Source organism: Cetorhinus maximus, chromosome 13 (genome assembly GCF_964194155.1).
Source record: "Cetorhinus maximus chromosome 13, sCetMax3.hap1.1, whole genome shotgun sequence".
In the NCBI taxonomy this organism is placed as follows: domain Eukaryota; kingdom Metazoa; phylum Chordata; class Chondrichthyes; order Lamniformes; family Cetorhinidae; genus Cetorhinus; species Cetorhinus maximus.
In genome coordinates, this window is record NC_135891.1 from 92,647,617 (window position 1) to 92,665,380 (window position 17,764).

Below are 17,764 nucleotides of genomic sequence, written 5' to 3' on the forward strand. Positions count from 1 at the left end.
CTGATGAAGAATAATTTTTCTGCATGAGTTGCTTTGCAGGAAAGTTGCACATGATTCACAAAACCAGCTGGGGTATTTCTATCATCTACAGTAGTTAATCTAGTGTTCATGGCCAGAATTTTTCCCTCTTTGGGCGGGCTCAGTGGGAGCGGGCGGGAAGCCACCCGCCATCGGCTCCGCACCGCGGCGCGGACCAATTAAGGGCCGCCATGCGTGGATCGCGAGCGGCCGCGCTGAGTGCTACCAGTGCGGGCGGGGGGGAGGAGGGAGAGCCGGGCCTTGCATGCTGTTCGTACATGTGCGTGAAAGAGTGCTTCAATCTCCCTGAGGCATGGAGCTGCCTCAGGGAGACTGAAGTGCTTTTTAAAGAAATTAATAAATACAATAAAAATGTAATGAAACATGTCCCCTCATTTGACTGTCACATGAGATGGGATACATTTTTAATTTCAAAATAAAAATTTTATTTAATTTGTATTAGCTTTAGGAAACCTCATCCTGCTCGTGGATGAGGTTTCCTAAAAAATGTGAAGGCCGATTGGCCTTTTCGCTTGCCCGCCAACCGTTAGGTTGGATGGGCAGTGTAAATTTCAACTTAATTAGCTCGTCAATGGCCTTAATAGACCTTTCAATTGTCGGCGGGTGCGCAGCCAACTCTGGCGTGTGGCCGCCAAGTGAAATATCGCGTGAGTGCGTGATGACGTCGGGACACAAGCCCGATGTCATCGCGCATCATATTACACTCGTGCGTGTCGGGCATGCACCCACACCCGCACGCCGAATGTAAAATTCTGGCCCATATCTCACACAGCGTTTTGTGTGAAAACTGAAGCACTGAGAACCAATTTTATCTCCCATCTTCCACTAGTGTCAGGATGCACCTAATTTCATAGATAACAGGGCCAGAACTGCCCCGGAGTGGCAATCAGTGTCGGATTGCCACTCCGTGCCCAATTACTTGCTCCAAATTTCTTGTGTGCCTGTCTCGCTCGACCTACCGACTCAGACCAGGTGAGATCCAGACAGCGCAGCTGACTCCAAGGCCCACTATCGCGGTCCAGCTCAGTCGGATTGAAGGAGGACAAGCCCCCACCCACCCCTTCTTACAGCACTAGCTGCCGTAAACCAGGTAAGTTTAAAGGTCCGGTTGAAATTGCCAGGTCAGGGAGAAGGTAAGTGGATAGGGTTTGTGGGGGTTGATGGCATCGGAGGGGGATGGGATGGTCGGACATCACGGGGAGGTGTTGGACATGGGGAAGGTGAGGAGGGGTCGGACATAGAGGGTGCGGGTGGTGTCAGAGGTCAGGAGGAAGGTCCAGTCGAGAGACGGGTAGGGCCTGCGGGGGTTAGGTGTCCGGTTGGGTTGGGTGGAGGGGGGTGGGGTGGTACTGTGGGGTGGGGGAAGAGTCAGTATTGTGGGGGGATTGAGTCGGGTCGGGTTGGGGAGGATTCCCATGGGGAGTTGGGTGGGTGAGGAATACAGTGTGGAGGCTGGTAGTAGGGTGGTGGTGGGGGGAAGACCCCTGGGGTGTTGGGGGTATGGGAGGAGTCCCATGGGGGGTGGGGGGCGGGGAAGAGACGGTCTGTCTTTACAATAGTTACCCAGAAGTTACAGGAGGTTTTAATTCTTCTAACTTTTTCTGAGTAACTATTTGTGTAACACAGACAGAACCATCTGAAGTTTGTGATTTAAATCGCATTTTCAGATGGTTCCCAGATTGGTTTGCACGGCAATTGCCAAGCGGAATTTTGCATTTCTGGGCAATTGCCATGTAAACCCTGACCTTTGAAATTCCAAGAGGGGATCCCCAGTGCATCTTTGGGGTACCCTCCCAATACGACCTGGGGAGCTCGGAAGTTACAGCCCAATATTCCATGTGCTTCTCACTGTCCGATAGGATAAGGGGCAATCCTTTTGGGCCCTCGAAGAGGATCAACCCTGTAATTGTCAGGGTAACCCAGTGCAGGGGACAATCCTGTCATGTTGGACATGATAAGGGGTCAATCCTGACACTATTAGGCACCAGGATAAGGGGCCAGTCCTGTCACTGTTGGGCATCAGGATACGGAGCCAACCTTGCCACTGTTTTGTCGGGGTTTGGGAGCTCACTTGTGAGCCAGTCTTCCCAAGCTTCCAATAAAACAATTCCACATACTTAAATGTAAAACAAAATTGTTTAGTCTTGTGTGAAAATCATTTGCTCCCACACATTGCACAGAGTTGTTGGGCTCTCCACTGAGGTCTCAGGTGAGATGGCTGCATCCTAAACTGGAATGTAAAATCTACAATTAGGATTATGCCTTTATCCCAGGGTTTACGGGAAAGACCAAATATCACTGGAGCAGCAAGACTAGCTGGTTCCAGCTAGGCATTCCCAAGCCAAACTTCCATAGTACACCTGGGGCAGGATTTTTAGGTCGGCGTGTGGGTGCGATCAGGGAACAGACCACCAACCGCGATCGGCTCCTGACTGCGATTCCACGCCGGCTGACCAATTAACGGGCAGCCAGCGAGAAACGTGCGCTGAAATGCTCAGCGCTGCCGGCCTGGGGGTGGGAGGAGGGCAGGCACTGACGTAAGCGGGGGAGTGTGGAATGAAAGCTCCCTGAAGGCAGGAAGCTGCCTCAGGTTGCTGAAGAATTTAAAACCAATAAATAAAGATTTTAAAATCTGGAAAAAATTGTCCACGCATCAGAATCAGTCAACTGAACATATATATACACACACATGATGAAAATTATGTCCATACATTTTAATTTTTTAAAAATTTAATAATGGAAATCTCATCCCGCTCTTGGATGAGGTTTCATCAAAAATGCAAAGTCCGCCTGTCAGACTTGCCTGTCCGCCAACCATAAGGTTGGACGGAACACGAAAAATTGGGGACAATTGGAACTTTAATGGGCTTAATTGCCCTCTTAATTGTTGCCGGACATGATTCCGACTTCTGCGCGCGCCCGCCGGTCGAAATGTCACGTGAGCACGGGATGATGTCGGGACGCTTGCCCAAAGTCATCATGCGCTATTTTACGCTCGAGTTGTTCGGGTGCGTGCCCGCACGCTGAGCTAAAAGTTCTGCCCCTGGAGTTTAATCCAATTGGTGCAGTCCAGAGAGAGTCTCAACTGTCTGAGATCCACACAGAATATTCACCTAGAGTTACCGATACCAACTAGCAAACCAGTACATGGATAGGATTCCTGAATCAGTTAGTTGTGGCAATTTCTGAAGATTCCTTTCATTGCTGATGGTGTTTATAGGACGGGAGTTTCTCACTTGTTTCAACCAAAAAGTGGATAGTGTTAAATACTGAGAGAAGGATGATGGGATCTAGTGCATTGCTTGCTCAACAAGTGCTTCCATGAATAGTTGGATAAACTCCTGCAGTAACACACACGCAGTTGCTCTTAACCCCTGACAATGCAGTGATCTATAATTATTAATCCCAACTCACAAACATAATAATCACCAGCAGTTCCCTGCACAATGGGTTTGCTATTGTCTTTTTACCTTATTAAGGAGGAAGAACATCCTTTAAAGAAAATGTTGTCTTTCATTGTCTTGTGACACCTACCTGCTGTTCAAAACTGAGTTATAGGGAATTGAGCTGGTAATGGCTCACTCCCGGCCTGTTTTCATACTGACCTCAGGCCAGATTGCACATTAAGTTAATTGGCTGAAGATCTTGATTACAAAATGGCAGCTCAGGCTCTCTCTCCCAAGGTCAACGTTTTTGCAACTGATTTGCTTTGGATAGAGATTCTAGTTAAACAAGTGGTTCCAAAGTCGGAAGTGAATGATTCAGGAAAATGCCAATTATACAAACTGGATTTCCCCAGAGCTCAACAGCACTCAGATCAGAACACTTAATGGCAAGGCAGCCCTCAGAGTAGAATGGGCCAGACCCTGAAAAAGGGCCATTTAAGTGACTAAAAAAAATTCAGATTCTCTCATTTCCATGATTCTATTTTTCAATCCATTTACCAATGACATTATTTATTGATTTGATCCAAAAATGTAAGTTATTCCTCTCTCTAAATGCAAAGCAAATTCCTCCATCTCTGACTCAATTGCATTCATTCCCTCAAACCCATTAATACCCTTGTCCTCACTGACTCTCCATTCCCAATTTGTTTTGCTCCAATATGGTCAACACTTTCATTATACACCTTCCAATTTAGATCACTGCACTACAAAATAAAACTGGTCGAGCACATGAAATTTCCAACCTTTAAAAATTAATTAGTCCTTCTCAATTGTGTCCAATCATCTGCTGCATGTGCGAAAACTATGACACACTCCAGAAGATGCTGTTCAATCCCCAGTACGTAGCCTGCATGAAAAGGACTGTTGTGTAAGGACTTTGTTGAGCTGACACAGTCCACTATCCCATCATCAAGTTTAGTGTTGAGAGGTTGGTGCTGTGGTGCTATTTAAAATGGCGGGGGCCTTTTCCCCACCAAGGGTGACAAGACAAGAACATTAAAGAAGATGAATTTGAAGCTTCATTCGGAGAGCCTCGCCGATATCACCCACGAGGTAGTCAACGTCATTCTCATCTTCCAGCTTCAGGAGATCCTCCTTCCTGTACAGGGGCACACTGGAAATCTCCAGTGCATACTTTCCTCGAATGGCCTTTTTGCGGCTTAGATGGAGGTAACTGAGTCCATTTTTCTGGTGAATTCGGAAGAAGCTGGCTTCATTCCCACTGGAAATGATGTAACGCACATGGTTTTCCAGAGGCTCGATGGCTGGAAGGAATTCCATAATGTGATCGTGGATTCCCACGTCTGAGATATTCACATTCAATGGGATTGGTGTGTCAATGTCCAAACTAGCCAGACTAATCTTGTGATCCTATTATGAAAAGAACATTAGCTCAACAAATTTGTTTTTGGGGACTGCTGTTGACATTTTCACGAAATTGTTAGTAATGATAACCTATCTGGTTAAAAAACTTGTTGCATTTTGATAGATCAAATACCTCCTCTTCATATCCCTAAGCATCAGAAGCTCACTTTCTAACCATATTGCTCAACTCTATCCACCAATTTCCTCATTATATCTCTCATCAATTTTCTCTTCAAAAGGTCATCTGGTGGTCTATTCTTCCCATTGACATTGAATATCTTACCTTAGGAACTTTGTTCACTACACAAATATCCTTTGAGTAAATAAGTTACCCTGATTTCCCTTCTTACTCCTAGTTCCTCATTTTTAAGTGGTGTTCCCTGGGATTTGAACCATTCATCATCATTACAATGTGCAGGATTACGGGGAAAAGGCAAGAGATTGGCACTAAGTTAAAATGCTCAGAGAGCCGGTGCAGACACGATGGGCCAAATGGCATCCTTCTGCACTGTAACAATTCTGTGATTCTGAATTTTCTAAATTCCCTTTGAATTCTTGAAAATTTCAATGAAAGTATTCTAAAATCTCCTTTCCAAAGAAAGTAAGAGCAGCTTTCTTAATCTTCTTTCCTAATTTTAGCTGCTGATTTCCCGTATAATTCTGCCCCAACTAATGGAAGTTGATTGACTTGGGAATTTGATAGTTGGAAGTTCACTACCGGAATCACCAGAGGTGAGACAGTAAACTGGGCGCTTTGTCTGCCTGCGAGCTAGACATTAAAAGATCCCATGGTACTATTTGAAGAATAGCAAGGAAATCTCAGTTCAGGCCAATATGCCTCTTCAAACAACAGCACCAAAAAGTTGATTAATGAGCCGATAATCTCATTTGCTGTTTTGGGGATCTTGCTAGGCACAAGAATGACTGCTGGATTTACCTACAAAACAATGGTAGCAATTCACAATAGACCATTTTGTGTGAAATGCTGTGAGATGTTATTAAGACACACAATATATAAACACACACCATTCTTTTTTGGTTCTGAGCACTTCCTGAAATTACCTCATGAGATTCAGTGTCATTTGTGCTTCTCCGGTGCCTGCCTCTCTTGGGATAGCCATTGATCTTGCATTCATAGCATGTCTCAGGGGACAGCACATTCTCCGCATCCCCCTCTTCCTCCTCCACAGGTAGGTATTGACCATTCCCGAACCCCATTCCTGATATACAGTGCCTGAACAGGGAATCAACAGCAGCCCAGACACAAAAACAAAAACATTTAGCACAAATTCTACTCATACCAATTACAATAATTGTATTTTGAAGTATTTTGGATATATCATTCTAAACTTGTCATGTAAACCTCTCCTCAAGATGCATGCTGGGGTACAGTTTGGTGGGACATGGTCACCCTTTCATCACTCTGGTGCCTTTTCCTTTATAACATCTGTAATTTAAATTCAGGCTCTCTGCTACTGTCTGTAATATTCTGTTTTTTTTTCTCTACGACCATAATCACAGAGGATGTTATTTGAGAATTTGAACAAGGAATTTCAGGAGAGAAGTACATGGAGCAGGAGACAATTACAGGCTCGAGGACCTGAGAGGAAAGGGGCATTGGAAAGCATAGATGCACATTTGTGGAACAATGTAAGGATGGTGGTTTTGAAGGGATGAGGGATAGTCTCTAAGAAAAGAGAATTACTGACTATGTCAGATATTATGTGGTCAGAATGGGGAGTAGATTGAGGGGAGAGATGAAATGAACTTTGAGAAGGAAGAGGTGAGATAAGAGAGAAATTGCAAATAGTCAGGGATTTGGTGCTTTACATGAAAGGCAATTTATTCATGCAAGTTGTTCCTGTTGTTGAAGGTGTAAATAAATGATGTTGTGGGAAGTTGCACTTTACATGTAACACCCTCAAAGAAGTCAGAGGTCTGTCAGACAAAATCTTCTCATTCCTAATCAGGGTGTTTTATTAGATTATGCATAATAGATAATTAGTCTACCTCTTCCAACCAACTCTGCACTGGTTTCCATTATTTTACCCATATAGATTTTAGGTCAACAATAAAAACTTGCATTTATACAGTACCTTTAACATTGTAAAGTATCACAATGCACTTCACTACAGTGTAATCAGTCAAAAAATTATTGACAACGATTCAAAGGAGGAGACATTAGAAAGGGGATCGAGCGCTTGGTTTTAAGGAGCATCTTATAGATGGAGAGAGAACTGGAGAGGTTTAGGGAAGTAATTATAAAAGTTATGGTTTGGATGACTAATCTGTCTATAATTATTTTGTGCAGACTTGTTGTCCCCTTTAAAATAGACATTCTGTTTGCTGCTTCCAATCATCTGTGCTTAATAATTTCTACTTAATGTTACCCAATGCTCTGCATCCAGCCTATACCTCAGCACCCTCAATGCAGGATATGTGCCATTTGGCCAGAACTTGTATAACTCGCTCTGCCATATATGTCCTTGTACTCTGACCATCATCTGAATTTTGTTAGGACCAGGTGGGGAGGAAGATGGGGCTCCTGCACAATGACATTCAGATAGAGTCATATACAAAAAATGAGACATGTTTAAATTGGCCTCACTCATCAAATACTCCCATAAAGGAATTCACAAACCCTCTCTGGTCAGTGATGGAATCAACTTGAGACTCTCCCTGTGGTGCCTCCTACTAATTATAAAAAGGGTGTTGGTGCTGGATGGAGAGCGGGATTAATGAACATGCAGTCATGGACAGGACAGTGCTAACAGCATTAAGGGGAAACAGTCCAATGCAGACTGGGTGACCGCTTTGCTGAACACCTTTGTTCAGTCCACGTTCATGACTCTGACCTTCCTGTCACTTGGCATTTTAATTTACCATCTTGCTGTCATGCTTACATTTCTGTCCTTGGCCTGCTAAAATGTTCCAGTGAAGCCTAACGCAAACTGGAGGAACAGCACCTCATCTTCTAATTAGGCACTTTACAGCCTCCTGGACTCAACATTGAGTTCAACAACTGCAGACCATGAACTCTGTCCTCCATTTTGAAATTTTTCTTTCCCCCAGTCTGTATCTTGTTCTCACGCTTTTGCTTTCAGGCAGTGCTGACCTCTTCCTCTTCTATTAACACATTCTGCTATTTTGCTTTCAGACAATGCTGACCTTTATTCTGCCATTTATTCTGACATCTTTGCCATTTAATCTCTCCTGCCTTCCAACCTATCCCTGACCTTCTATTTTGCTCCACCTGCCCCTCCCCCCTTTTTCAACAGCATAAAACCCATCACATTCCTACCTCTCAGAAGACGACTCATATTGGGCTTGAAACTTAATTCTGTTTCTCTCTCCACAGATGCTGCCAGACCTGCTGAGTTTTTCCAGCATTTTCTGTTTTTAACTCACCCACTCAGTTTGCTTTCCTTCCTTTTCCTGTTTCATCTGAAGCCACAGCACATCCTCTCACCCCAAGTCAATCGTTGATCCATTACTTACCCTTGGCCCACTCTGAAGTATCCTCCAGGGCAGCCGCAGAGATAGCCACCGTCTGTGTTGGAGCAGCCGTAAGAGCAGGGGTTTCCAGAGGCTGAGCACTCATTCACATCCTGACATCCCCCGGAGTACTGGTCAAAATCAAACCCAGACGGACAGAGACATTTGTAGCTGCCCAGAGTGTTATAACAGGAGGCGGCTCCACAGGCAGTGGGATTGCTGCACTCATTCTCATCTGTAAAACAATCAAAGAGAGATTAGTGGGACACTATTCCCTCCTTGCTCCCCTGGAGGTACTGACAGTCACTGGGTATGGTTCAACGGGCATAGCCATCTTCTAGCTTCTACTTCATTTGTGACCATTCTTGGCGTATTGACCTAGACAGCCAGCCAACCTATAATAGTACCCTATTCAATCATGGGGAAAGGTGTATCATGGTTCAACCCGCACTCGTGCAATGATCATCTGTGTAGTGTTTCAAACAAGGGTTATTAGATAATGATCAGGAGTTGGAATCTCAATGGAACCAGCCTCCTCCCTAGCCCAGCGACAGGAAGATATAATAATGTCCATAATGTTATTGGAATTTACTGTAAAATAGAGTCCGCGTCTGTGTCTATGGGCAGAATCCTCAGGTTGGTGAGTGGGGGCGGGCCCTGCTTGCCGATGCGTAAAATGAAGTGCGGTGACATTGGGCGTGCGTCCTGACGTCACCGCGCATCATTCAGATATTCAGTTCGGCGGGCGCGCACTGGAGTCGGCTGTGCGCCCGCCAAACTGTCAAAGGCCTATTAAGGCCATTTAAATATCAATTAAAATACTTAACTGAGCTGCCCATCCAACCTTAAGGTTTGTGGGCAGGCGAAGAGCCCAGGCGGCTTTTGCATTTGTCACGAAACATCATCCACGGGCAGGATGAGGTTTCATGAAGGTTTCTAAAGTTTAATAAAATTATTCAATAAAATTCAGTGACATGTCCCAGCTCATGTGACACTGTCGCATGAGGGGACGTGTCTTAAAATTTTTTTTCTGTCTTTATTAAAATTTTTAAAGATCAAACTAATCTCTCTGAGGCATCTCTTTGCCTCAGGGAGATTTCTGCGCTCTTTTGCACGCATGCACGAAAGAGCGCAGACCCCAACTCAGCCTACTCCCCCTGCCCACACAGGGAATGCTCAGCCTTAATTGGCCCGCCCACATAAAATGGCAGCAGGCAGCCGATGCGGGCGGCGATCGGCTGCGTGCCCACCCACACCTGCTCCCGTCCAACCCCCCCGACAGGGAGAAAATTCTCCCCTCTATGTATCTGTGTGTTTGTGTGAGACTTAACTGAATTATATTCAATTATATTATGACTATTTTCAAGGCTCAGATAGACAGATTGTTAATCAGTAAGTGAATCAAGGGTTATGGAGAAAAGGCAGGGAAGTGGAGTTGAGGAATATCAGATCAGCCATGACTCGATGGGCCGAATGGCCTACTTCTGCTCCTATGTCTCATAGCCTACTTCTGCTCCTGTGTCTCATGGTCTTAGTATAATTAGAGGCAGCTTGTTTTGGTGCTTTAATGTAAGAAGAGAAATTAGGTTTGAAATGTTATTTAGGTAAACATGGGGAAATTTTAGAATGTGAAGTGTAAAGGGGGCAATTCGCATTTTTAAACAAACTAGTGTGGCTTGAATTCAAAAGTGGGGGTGTAATGTATACCTAGCCAGCAGAAGTAGTAAGAAGTAGTGTGTTTATTTATTTTTCCCAAAGATCAGTGGTAAAACTTAGTGCTATGAGAGATTTTTATTATCAGGAAGGTAAAGTCCAAAGACATAGTGAAACAATGGGTATTTGCATTTAAAGGGGAAATATGTATAAAGGAGTGAAGGCCGTGTGTAAGGGTAGGCAGTCTAAGATTCAACATGTATGAAACGCCTTCAACTTGTATGTACCAAACTGCTGCCTTTAGGGACTGAAGTTAAGAGAACTCACTTAGAATTCGACTGTTCAGGGCATTGTTTACTTCGCCTGGGTCTTTTAAAAAATATATGTATTAACGTTGCCTTAACGAAAGTGTAGTGGATTTAGAAGTTATTGTAGTAGCAATTTGTACATCTATGTATGTATTTAAAATCATTTCTTCTATTAATAAATATTTAATCTAATTTTGTAAAAACCTATAAGACTTGGTGGTCTTATTACTACTGAATACAAGGCACACATCTCGAAATTTATAAAAATTGCAAAGCAAGTTGTGGCAGTTGTTTCAAGTTTTCTTTTGGGATTTGAACAACTCAGCATTTACCATTGGCTGTGCCATAACACCCAGGGACATTTCAAAGTTATTGAAACTTGCCTGTGTGATCTGCAGTACTTCAAAACACATACCAGCTGCTTTTTGTGGACTCTTAACCTTCAGGTCAGCAGTCTGCAGTGAGTAATCTTTTCTGGGCCTGCAGGTTTCAGGAAGCCTTAGCTTGGGAATGGGAGCTGAACTGTCCACTGGAGGCAGATCCTCTGGGGCGGAAGGGAGGGCTAGAAGTGGGAGTTGTGCACATTCAGCTTCCAGGGGAGCCACCTTTGGGAGGACAGACACAGGCACAAGGGGCGCAGGACCAAGAGGTGGACCAAGGCAGAAGGGGCCGCAGAAGACACCACTATCCTGCTGCCAGGGTATACAGGCGGTGAAGCAGCTACCTCAATATGTCTGAGGTGCAGTGCCAAAGGAGGCTCCATCTCTCAAGGGAGACAGTCAACTATATCTGTCAGATGATTGGGCCTGAGATCTTTGCTAACTGTGTGGGTGGACACGCCAAGCCAGTGGCTTTGAAGGTCACAGCTGCTGTCAACTTCTGTGCCTCCAGCTCCTTCCAGGACTCGGTGGGTGATCTTTGCGGTGTCTCCCAATCAGCTGTCCACACTTGTGTCAAGCAGGTGACAGACGCTCTGTTCAGATGGGCATTGACCTTCATCCACTTCCGCTGGGACCAGGCAAGCCAGGCACAGAGAGCCAGAGGCTTCGCGGCCATTGCTGGCTTCCCCCGTGTCCAGGGTGCTATAGACTGTACACATGTGGCCATCAAGGCACCAGCAGGTGAGCCCGGTGCCTTCGTCAACAGGAAGGGCTTCCACTCCATGAACGTGCAGATAGTGTGTGATCACAGGATGCAGATTCTGCAAGTCTGTGCAAGGTACCCAGGCAGCTCCCACGACCCCTACAACCTCAGACACTCCCAGGTGCCGGGGCTCTTCAGTGCTCTAGCCCGGCTTGATGGATGGCTGCTGGGTGACAAGGGCTATCCCCTCAGAAGGTGGCTCATGACGCCTCGCCACCATCCAAGAACAGAAGCCGAGCAGCAGTACCATAGGAGCCATGCCTCCTCAAGGGCTGTGGTGGAGAGAGCCATCGGTCTTCTCAAGATGTGCTTCCGATGCCTGGACCGCTCAGGGGGCACACTCCAGTACCCTCCAGATCATGTGTCGCTGATAGTGGTTGCATGCTGCGCTCTCCACAATCTTGCGCTGGAAAGGGGGGTCGCAGTGGACGATGAAGATGTCAACGCAGTGGCTGCGGCTGCACACGATGAGTCCAACAGTGAGTCCAAGGATGAGCATGCACAGGGAAATGCTGAGGGGGTAGACGCTGACCCGGGTATACTGCAGGGAGGCAAGCATACCAGGGAGGTTTTGATCCAATGAGCCTTCAGCTAGCACTCCACAGATGGACCTCCAGCTCCATACTCGACACCTAAGTGCAAAATCTGCCAGGTTAGGAACAGTAACTAAGGGCCTTTTTAGTTAAGCTGAATGTCCAACAAAGCACTCATTACATTTTTGGAAACCATCCACATGCAGGAGAAAAGAGCCATGGTGACATATCTGAATTTAATGTGTTAAGCAAACAAACTTATGCAAAAAAAAAAGACAATAGTGTTACAAATCAGAAGGACCTCATCTCGGGCCAACACAAAAGCACCAGTGAAAAACCCGTGGTGTGCCTAAGGTGCCTTATGTTTTCGTTTCCGGGTGCTGCCTCATCGCTCGGAGTGGCATCTGAGACAGCCTGCTGACTCTGCTGTCCTGTTGACCTCGATGACCTTGGCGGTCGTCCTCTGGCCCGTGGAGTCTGTGCTGGCCCCACCTGGGAGGGAGCTGCCAGTTCCACAGCTGGCATCTCCCCAGTCGTCGCAGGCTCACCGGATGCTACGATCCTGGGAGGGGGTGGAGGAACTGCCGCCCTCATCCAGAGCACCCTGAGAGGAGCCCGCAGAGACAACAGACACCTGCTCTGCCGACGTGAGGTCGCTTCGGACCTCCCTGCTCACTGTGGATGAATGGGCACCGAGCTGGGAAACTTGATGCCCAGACCATTTCCTACACTGGCAATGACCAATGAGGTCAATGCCGATGTGAGGGTTTGCTGGTCAAAGCACATCCCCAGGAAGCCCTGACAGGTCTCCTGGAGGAGCCTCTCCACGAAAGTCACCACTCTCTCCATGGAGGACGCATGGTGCTCGGACATGTGGCTCGTTGCTTCGGCGATTGTCCGCGTAGACTCCTCCACCACAGAGACCAAGTCAAGCATAGCCTCATGTATCTCCCCCAGGTGTTCCTGCACACCCAGCCGCATTTCCTGCCCCTGCTGCATCGTGGACGACTCCAGAGGCACCGACTGAGCATGTGCCTGGTCCCCTGCAGTCCTCCGACTGCCCTCCATGGGCACTCTCTGTCTCTGCCAGCTCCCCCAGCGACTGCGAAGTGCCCTCACCACTGTGCCCCGGGACACTAGCTGATGTTCTAATTCCCACCGAGGTGCTAGTATCTGCACTGGCGCCTGCTTTGCAGTGATGGCGTGATGCCAGTGAGACTTCAGGGCCCTCAGGTGTGAGAGGGGGCCTCTGCTGCCCCTCCTCCCGGCCTTGCTCCGCTGATGCTGAAAGGAAGAACAAGGACATTGGATCAGTTAACATGGAGACAATGACAATGTGCATCCCTGTCCCCCGGATCATTATGCGCTCATCCTTCCATAAGCAATGGTCAAACCATGTTGCAAACTTCAATCACTGAACATTCAGCACTGCTATGGCTGTTGGGAGAACAATGGTGACCTCACTGCTGGGCAAACATACCTGGCCATGGCACCCCAGCCTCACTGACAATGGTGGATCTGGGCACATGGCGCCTCTCCAAATCCAGGGCCTCCTGCTCGAACTGGCTAAGAATGGCGATCTGCGCATGGCTGCCGCCAGTCCTTGCACGCTCTGCTGCGTTATGAGCATTCTTCTCCTGAAAGTGAGAGATGTGCATTGATTTGTGAAAATTGTACATGGACTTGCTTCGCGCACGGCCCACCCCAACCAGAGTGGGACGTATCAGGGCTCCTCACCCCGCTGCTGCCGAACACTCACACAAAGATGCTAGCCCTGTTCCCCACCCCGCCTTGGACACATGCTGCCGACATCACATTAGGCACCACACGGTATATCCTTCCATAGCAAGGAGGCGCGAGCACGTGGAGCACAGAGGGCAGCAGATGGTTCATTGCCATGCCACCTTGAAGGTCCCCTCCCAGCATGTCATCACCCTGACTTGGACATTCCTGCAGTTCAAGCACAGCACCTAGGTGCAGCTCCTCCAGGTTGTCCCCAAACCAGTCACATGGGACTCAGTGTACCACATGCTGTGGGGGCAAAACACATCTCTTCATCACCCTCTCAGGGTGACCTCAGCATGGACAATATCTGCTGGCCCACCCAGCGAAGGACACATGCCGTCAATGATTCAATGCAGTCAATACACTCAGACTTGGTGGGGGCGGGGGGCGGCCGGGGGAAAGCTGACCTGCTGGGTTAAATGCCCAATGCCAACGTGGTACTCACCCTGCCAGAGCGCAACAAGTCATTGAAGCGTTTGCGACACTGGATCCCAGGTGCACCGCACCACATCACAGGAATTCATCACCTCCATCACCTCCTCCCAGGCACGTTTTGTAATGTGGGGAGGGGCCTCTCCTCCGTCCTGGGGAACCAGCACCTCCCGCCGTGCTGCCACTCCGAAAAATGAGAGGTACACGGCCCCCCAACCCTACCCTCCGGCCTGGCCTGCCCTGAAGGGCTACCCTCCGGCCTAGCCTGCCTTGATGGCTTACCATCTGGAGTTGCATGAGCTTCATTGCCCCTCTGCACAGCCCTTCGCCCAGCCATTGTAAGCAGCCTTTCCGAGGCTTTCAAGGCCCTTTACAGGCCACTGGGTCGCCATTGGACTCGGTGGCCTGAGCACGCCCACTCCTGCTATGCACGGGAGTAGTGAAGTACACTGGGCGGGCCTTAATTGGCCCGCCTGCATAAAACGGCAGCGCGGACCCGATCGCAAATGACGATCGGGTCCGTGCCCGCCCGCACCCACTACGCACCCCCCCTGGCAACCAGAAAATCCAGCCCACTATGTAAATAAAGTTCTTACACACTTAGAAACTAGTGTCATCCCTGCATTGCTCTGAAGTAAATAAAATACATAAAATATACAACACTCCCACTCTACATGACACTCTGAGGCTGAAGGGGCAGGGAGCTAACCTGCTTGTCTCAGGCATTACCTCACTCCATTCCAACAAGATTAATGAGTCACTGTTTGGGCATAAATCCAAAGATACCAATGCATTAAAGTGCTGCCAAAAAATTGACAATTGGATGCCGCTAACTACATCGTTATACCAACCTATACTATTGACAGGTTAAAATGAAGTTGCCCTGACTTCCTCAGTTTCAATAACACTAAAGTTGTCTTCATCTCCTTAGTCCCAAGAGCTCTAATACTTGCCCACACACTGGTTCCACTGGTAGTGCTGCATATAGCCTTGAGGGCAGCTGCATCTGTATCCACCCAACATGTTCTGGCAGCCGTGCTGACAGCGGTGGTTCCCATCGCACTCATCAATATCTGTGGGTTGGAGAGGAAAGAAAACAAACTGAGTTGGTGAGATATCATGTGGGATCTGACATTGAGCCAGGTTGAAACAGAGCTGCATCTGGACCTACAGTTACTTACAAGGACTGCCAATGCAGTCTCAGGACCCTTTGAAACCTAAAGAACGGGGACAGGAACTTGAGCCAGAAACCCATTCAACATTAAATGGTCAAGAATGGTGTTTAACCCAAGTGACATTCCAAAATAGGAGCAACTGGCTTCAACAGGTTGTCTCACATAACAATCATCATATCACTTTGATTTGCAGATTAGAAAAAGATTCATGAAAATGACTCCTTGGTATTAATGTGTATCTAATAGTCCTTTAATTGTCCTTTAAACAATATAATTTGAATACAAGCATTTGAACCTGGCTTTTCTAAGTTTGGAATAGTTTGTGGCTAGTAAACTGCCAGCGATTTTGGCTGTAATTTTGGCATGAATTAATGAATGGGAGGAAGTTGGGTAAGAACCTCTTGTCACCATCCACCTGTGGTAAATTCTGACAGAATTGGGGAGAGGTTGATGAACTGGTGGGACAGAACTGGACTTTGGGGGCAGGATCAGGATGAGGATAGAAGGGTGGAAGGCCAACCCACCACCCTTTCAGTGGCAAAATGGGGATTCCAGAACTTCCAGGCATGAAAATATACCCAAGGCACAGAAACACACAAAAAAAATTCTAATTTCAGGATATGCTTTGTAAATAAGTTATTCAAGTTAAAACAACAGACTGTAGAAATACTTAAAACGACAAAGAGTGTAGAAATACTTCGCTCAAGAAATGCAATGTAAAGGGACAATTAAGGCACCAAGGGGACTGTTAACAGTATATCTCTGTGTGGGGTTTAAACTGACCCCAGTTTGGGTTTGACCAAAAATGCTGACTTTCTGCCTTTGAATCTACCAGCAGCAGACTACAAATTTTGATTCCTGAAGTTAAGGTTTTCACATTTTCTTCTCCTATAGGGCTAAAGGGAAATTGGATCGCTCTTTCAAAGATCTGGAAAAGGCATGATAGGCTGAATGGCCTCTTTCTTTGCTGTACCATTCTATGATTCGATTCATGCCATTGATTTGTGTCACTGCATCCTTGGCCAGGTGTAAGGACAAGCCCATTGTTTTCAGGGTCTCAGGAGCCTTGGGAGACTCCTCCCATCCTGTGGTGAAAAATAAAGCTTCCTCAAAAAAGATAGAAACTAGAATACAATTACTCCATTCTGCCTGGCAGCTACCCCAAGACCCCAGTACCCACACCTCCCCCCACCCCCATTCTCTCTGCCATTTCTCTCAGGAATCTACACCCTACATTATCCCTGCCATTTAATTCAGGGATGGCGATCCCAGACTACCCCTATCAATGATCGTGGGCACCTCAACCCCTCACTCACCCATTACCCAACATTAACTCATTGAGATGCCCATTATTTTACAAGCCTCAAAAGGTGAGGCAGAGAAATGTGCCACCCATTTAAATATTAACAGTGGATCAAGGACAGGGGCGATTCCATTATTAGACTTTTTCCTCATGACCTCTGTTATAAAGTACTTCCTGTCTGGCATACTGTCCTATGAACATTTCCACTCTTTGTACCTTCACAGTTGAAACCAGTGCCATCCAATGAGAATCCTTTCTGGCAATCACAGCTGAAGCTTCCTGGTGTATTCTGGCACGTGCCCTTTGAACCACAGATTGTGGACTGACCCATGCATTCATTATTATCTGTTAACAAGAGAAAGATTAAGTTCCTTTACAAAAGGGTCTCCCTGAGTGAATTCAAATTACATCAGGTATATTCTACATGACGGTTGTGTGGGGGGTGTCAGGAACTAAGCCGAGCTCGATTCTGTCCTCAACCACTGTCCACACACGCATGTATTTCTAGTAGAGGTCAATAGATAGTGATTAGGAGCAGAGACCATGATTAATATTTTCCCAAAGGTACTGAGACCAACTGTAGCATGTCTATTGCAGTCCAAGTTTGGATCAGCTAACTTAGAACAGCTTGGTAAACTTACCCAGGATTTTCTTGATCTGTGTGAGTCTCTGTGTCACACTGGGCAGTGAACTTACTCACCCAACACACAGTGGGCAGTGAACTTACTCACCCAACACTCAGTGGGCAGTGAACTTACTCACCCAACACTCAGTGGGCAGTGAACTTACTCACCCAACACACACGGGGCAGTGAATTTACCCATTCAACATACACTCGGCAGGGCATTTATGTACTCAATCAACATAGAAGTCCACTCTCTTTAATGGGGCAACCACATTCTGAACCAGAATTTTTGGTGGTGTCAATGGTTTAATAGCCATGGACTGTTTTAGGTGGAATGGCTCAGAACTGCTCTGAGCTGATCCAACTGGGCAATTAAGAGAAAGCTCTGAACATTTCTAACTGACTCAAACAGGAATCAATCCAGATTTGGAAATGATTGGAGAATAATAGGGTCTTTTGCAA

General features: G+C 46.8%; 1 protein-coding gene across 2 annotated transcripts in view; it reads right to left on the bottom strand.

Annotated features, from left to right (window-relative positions):
* Nucleotides 1–365: 365 nt before the first annotated feature.
* Nucleotides 366–17,764, bottom strand: part of fbn3 (fibrillin 3) — a 225,098-nt gene continuing 207,699 nt past the window's right edge. For both annotated transcript variants that reach the window (XM_078555790.1, XM_078555789.1), the window contains 5 exons: nt 16,894–17,022; nt 15,153–15,272; nt 8,349–8,580; nt 5,913–6,084; nt 366–4,856 (listed from right to left, as the gene is read on the bottom strand). In XM_078555790.1, coding sequence (XP_078411916.1) covers nt 4,482–4,856; nt 5,913–6,084; nt 8,349–8,580; nt 15,153–15,272; nt 16,894–17,022 — 1,028 coding nt within the window. In that variant the 3' untranslated portion in view covers nt 366–4,481. The remainder of the gene's footprint in view (nt 4,857–5,912; nt 6,085–8,348; nt 8,581–15,152; nt 15,273–16,893; nt 17,023–17,764) is intronic.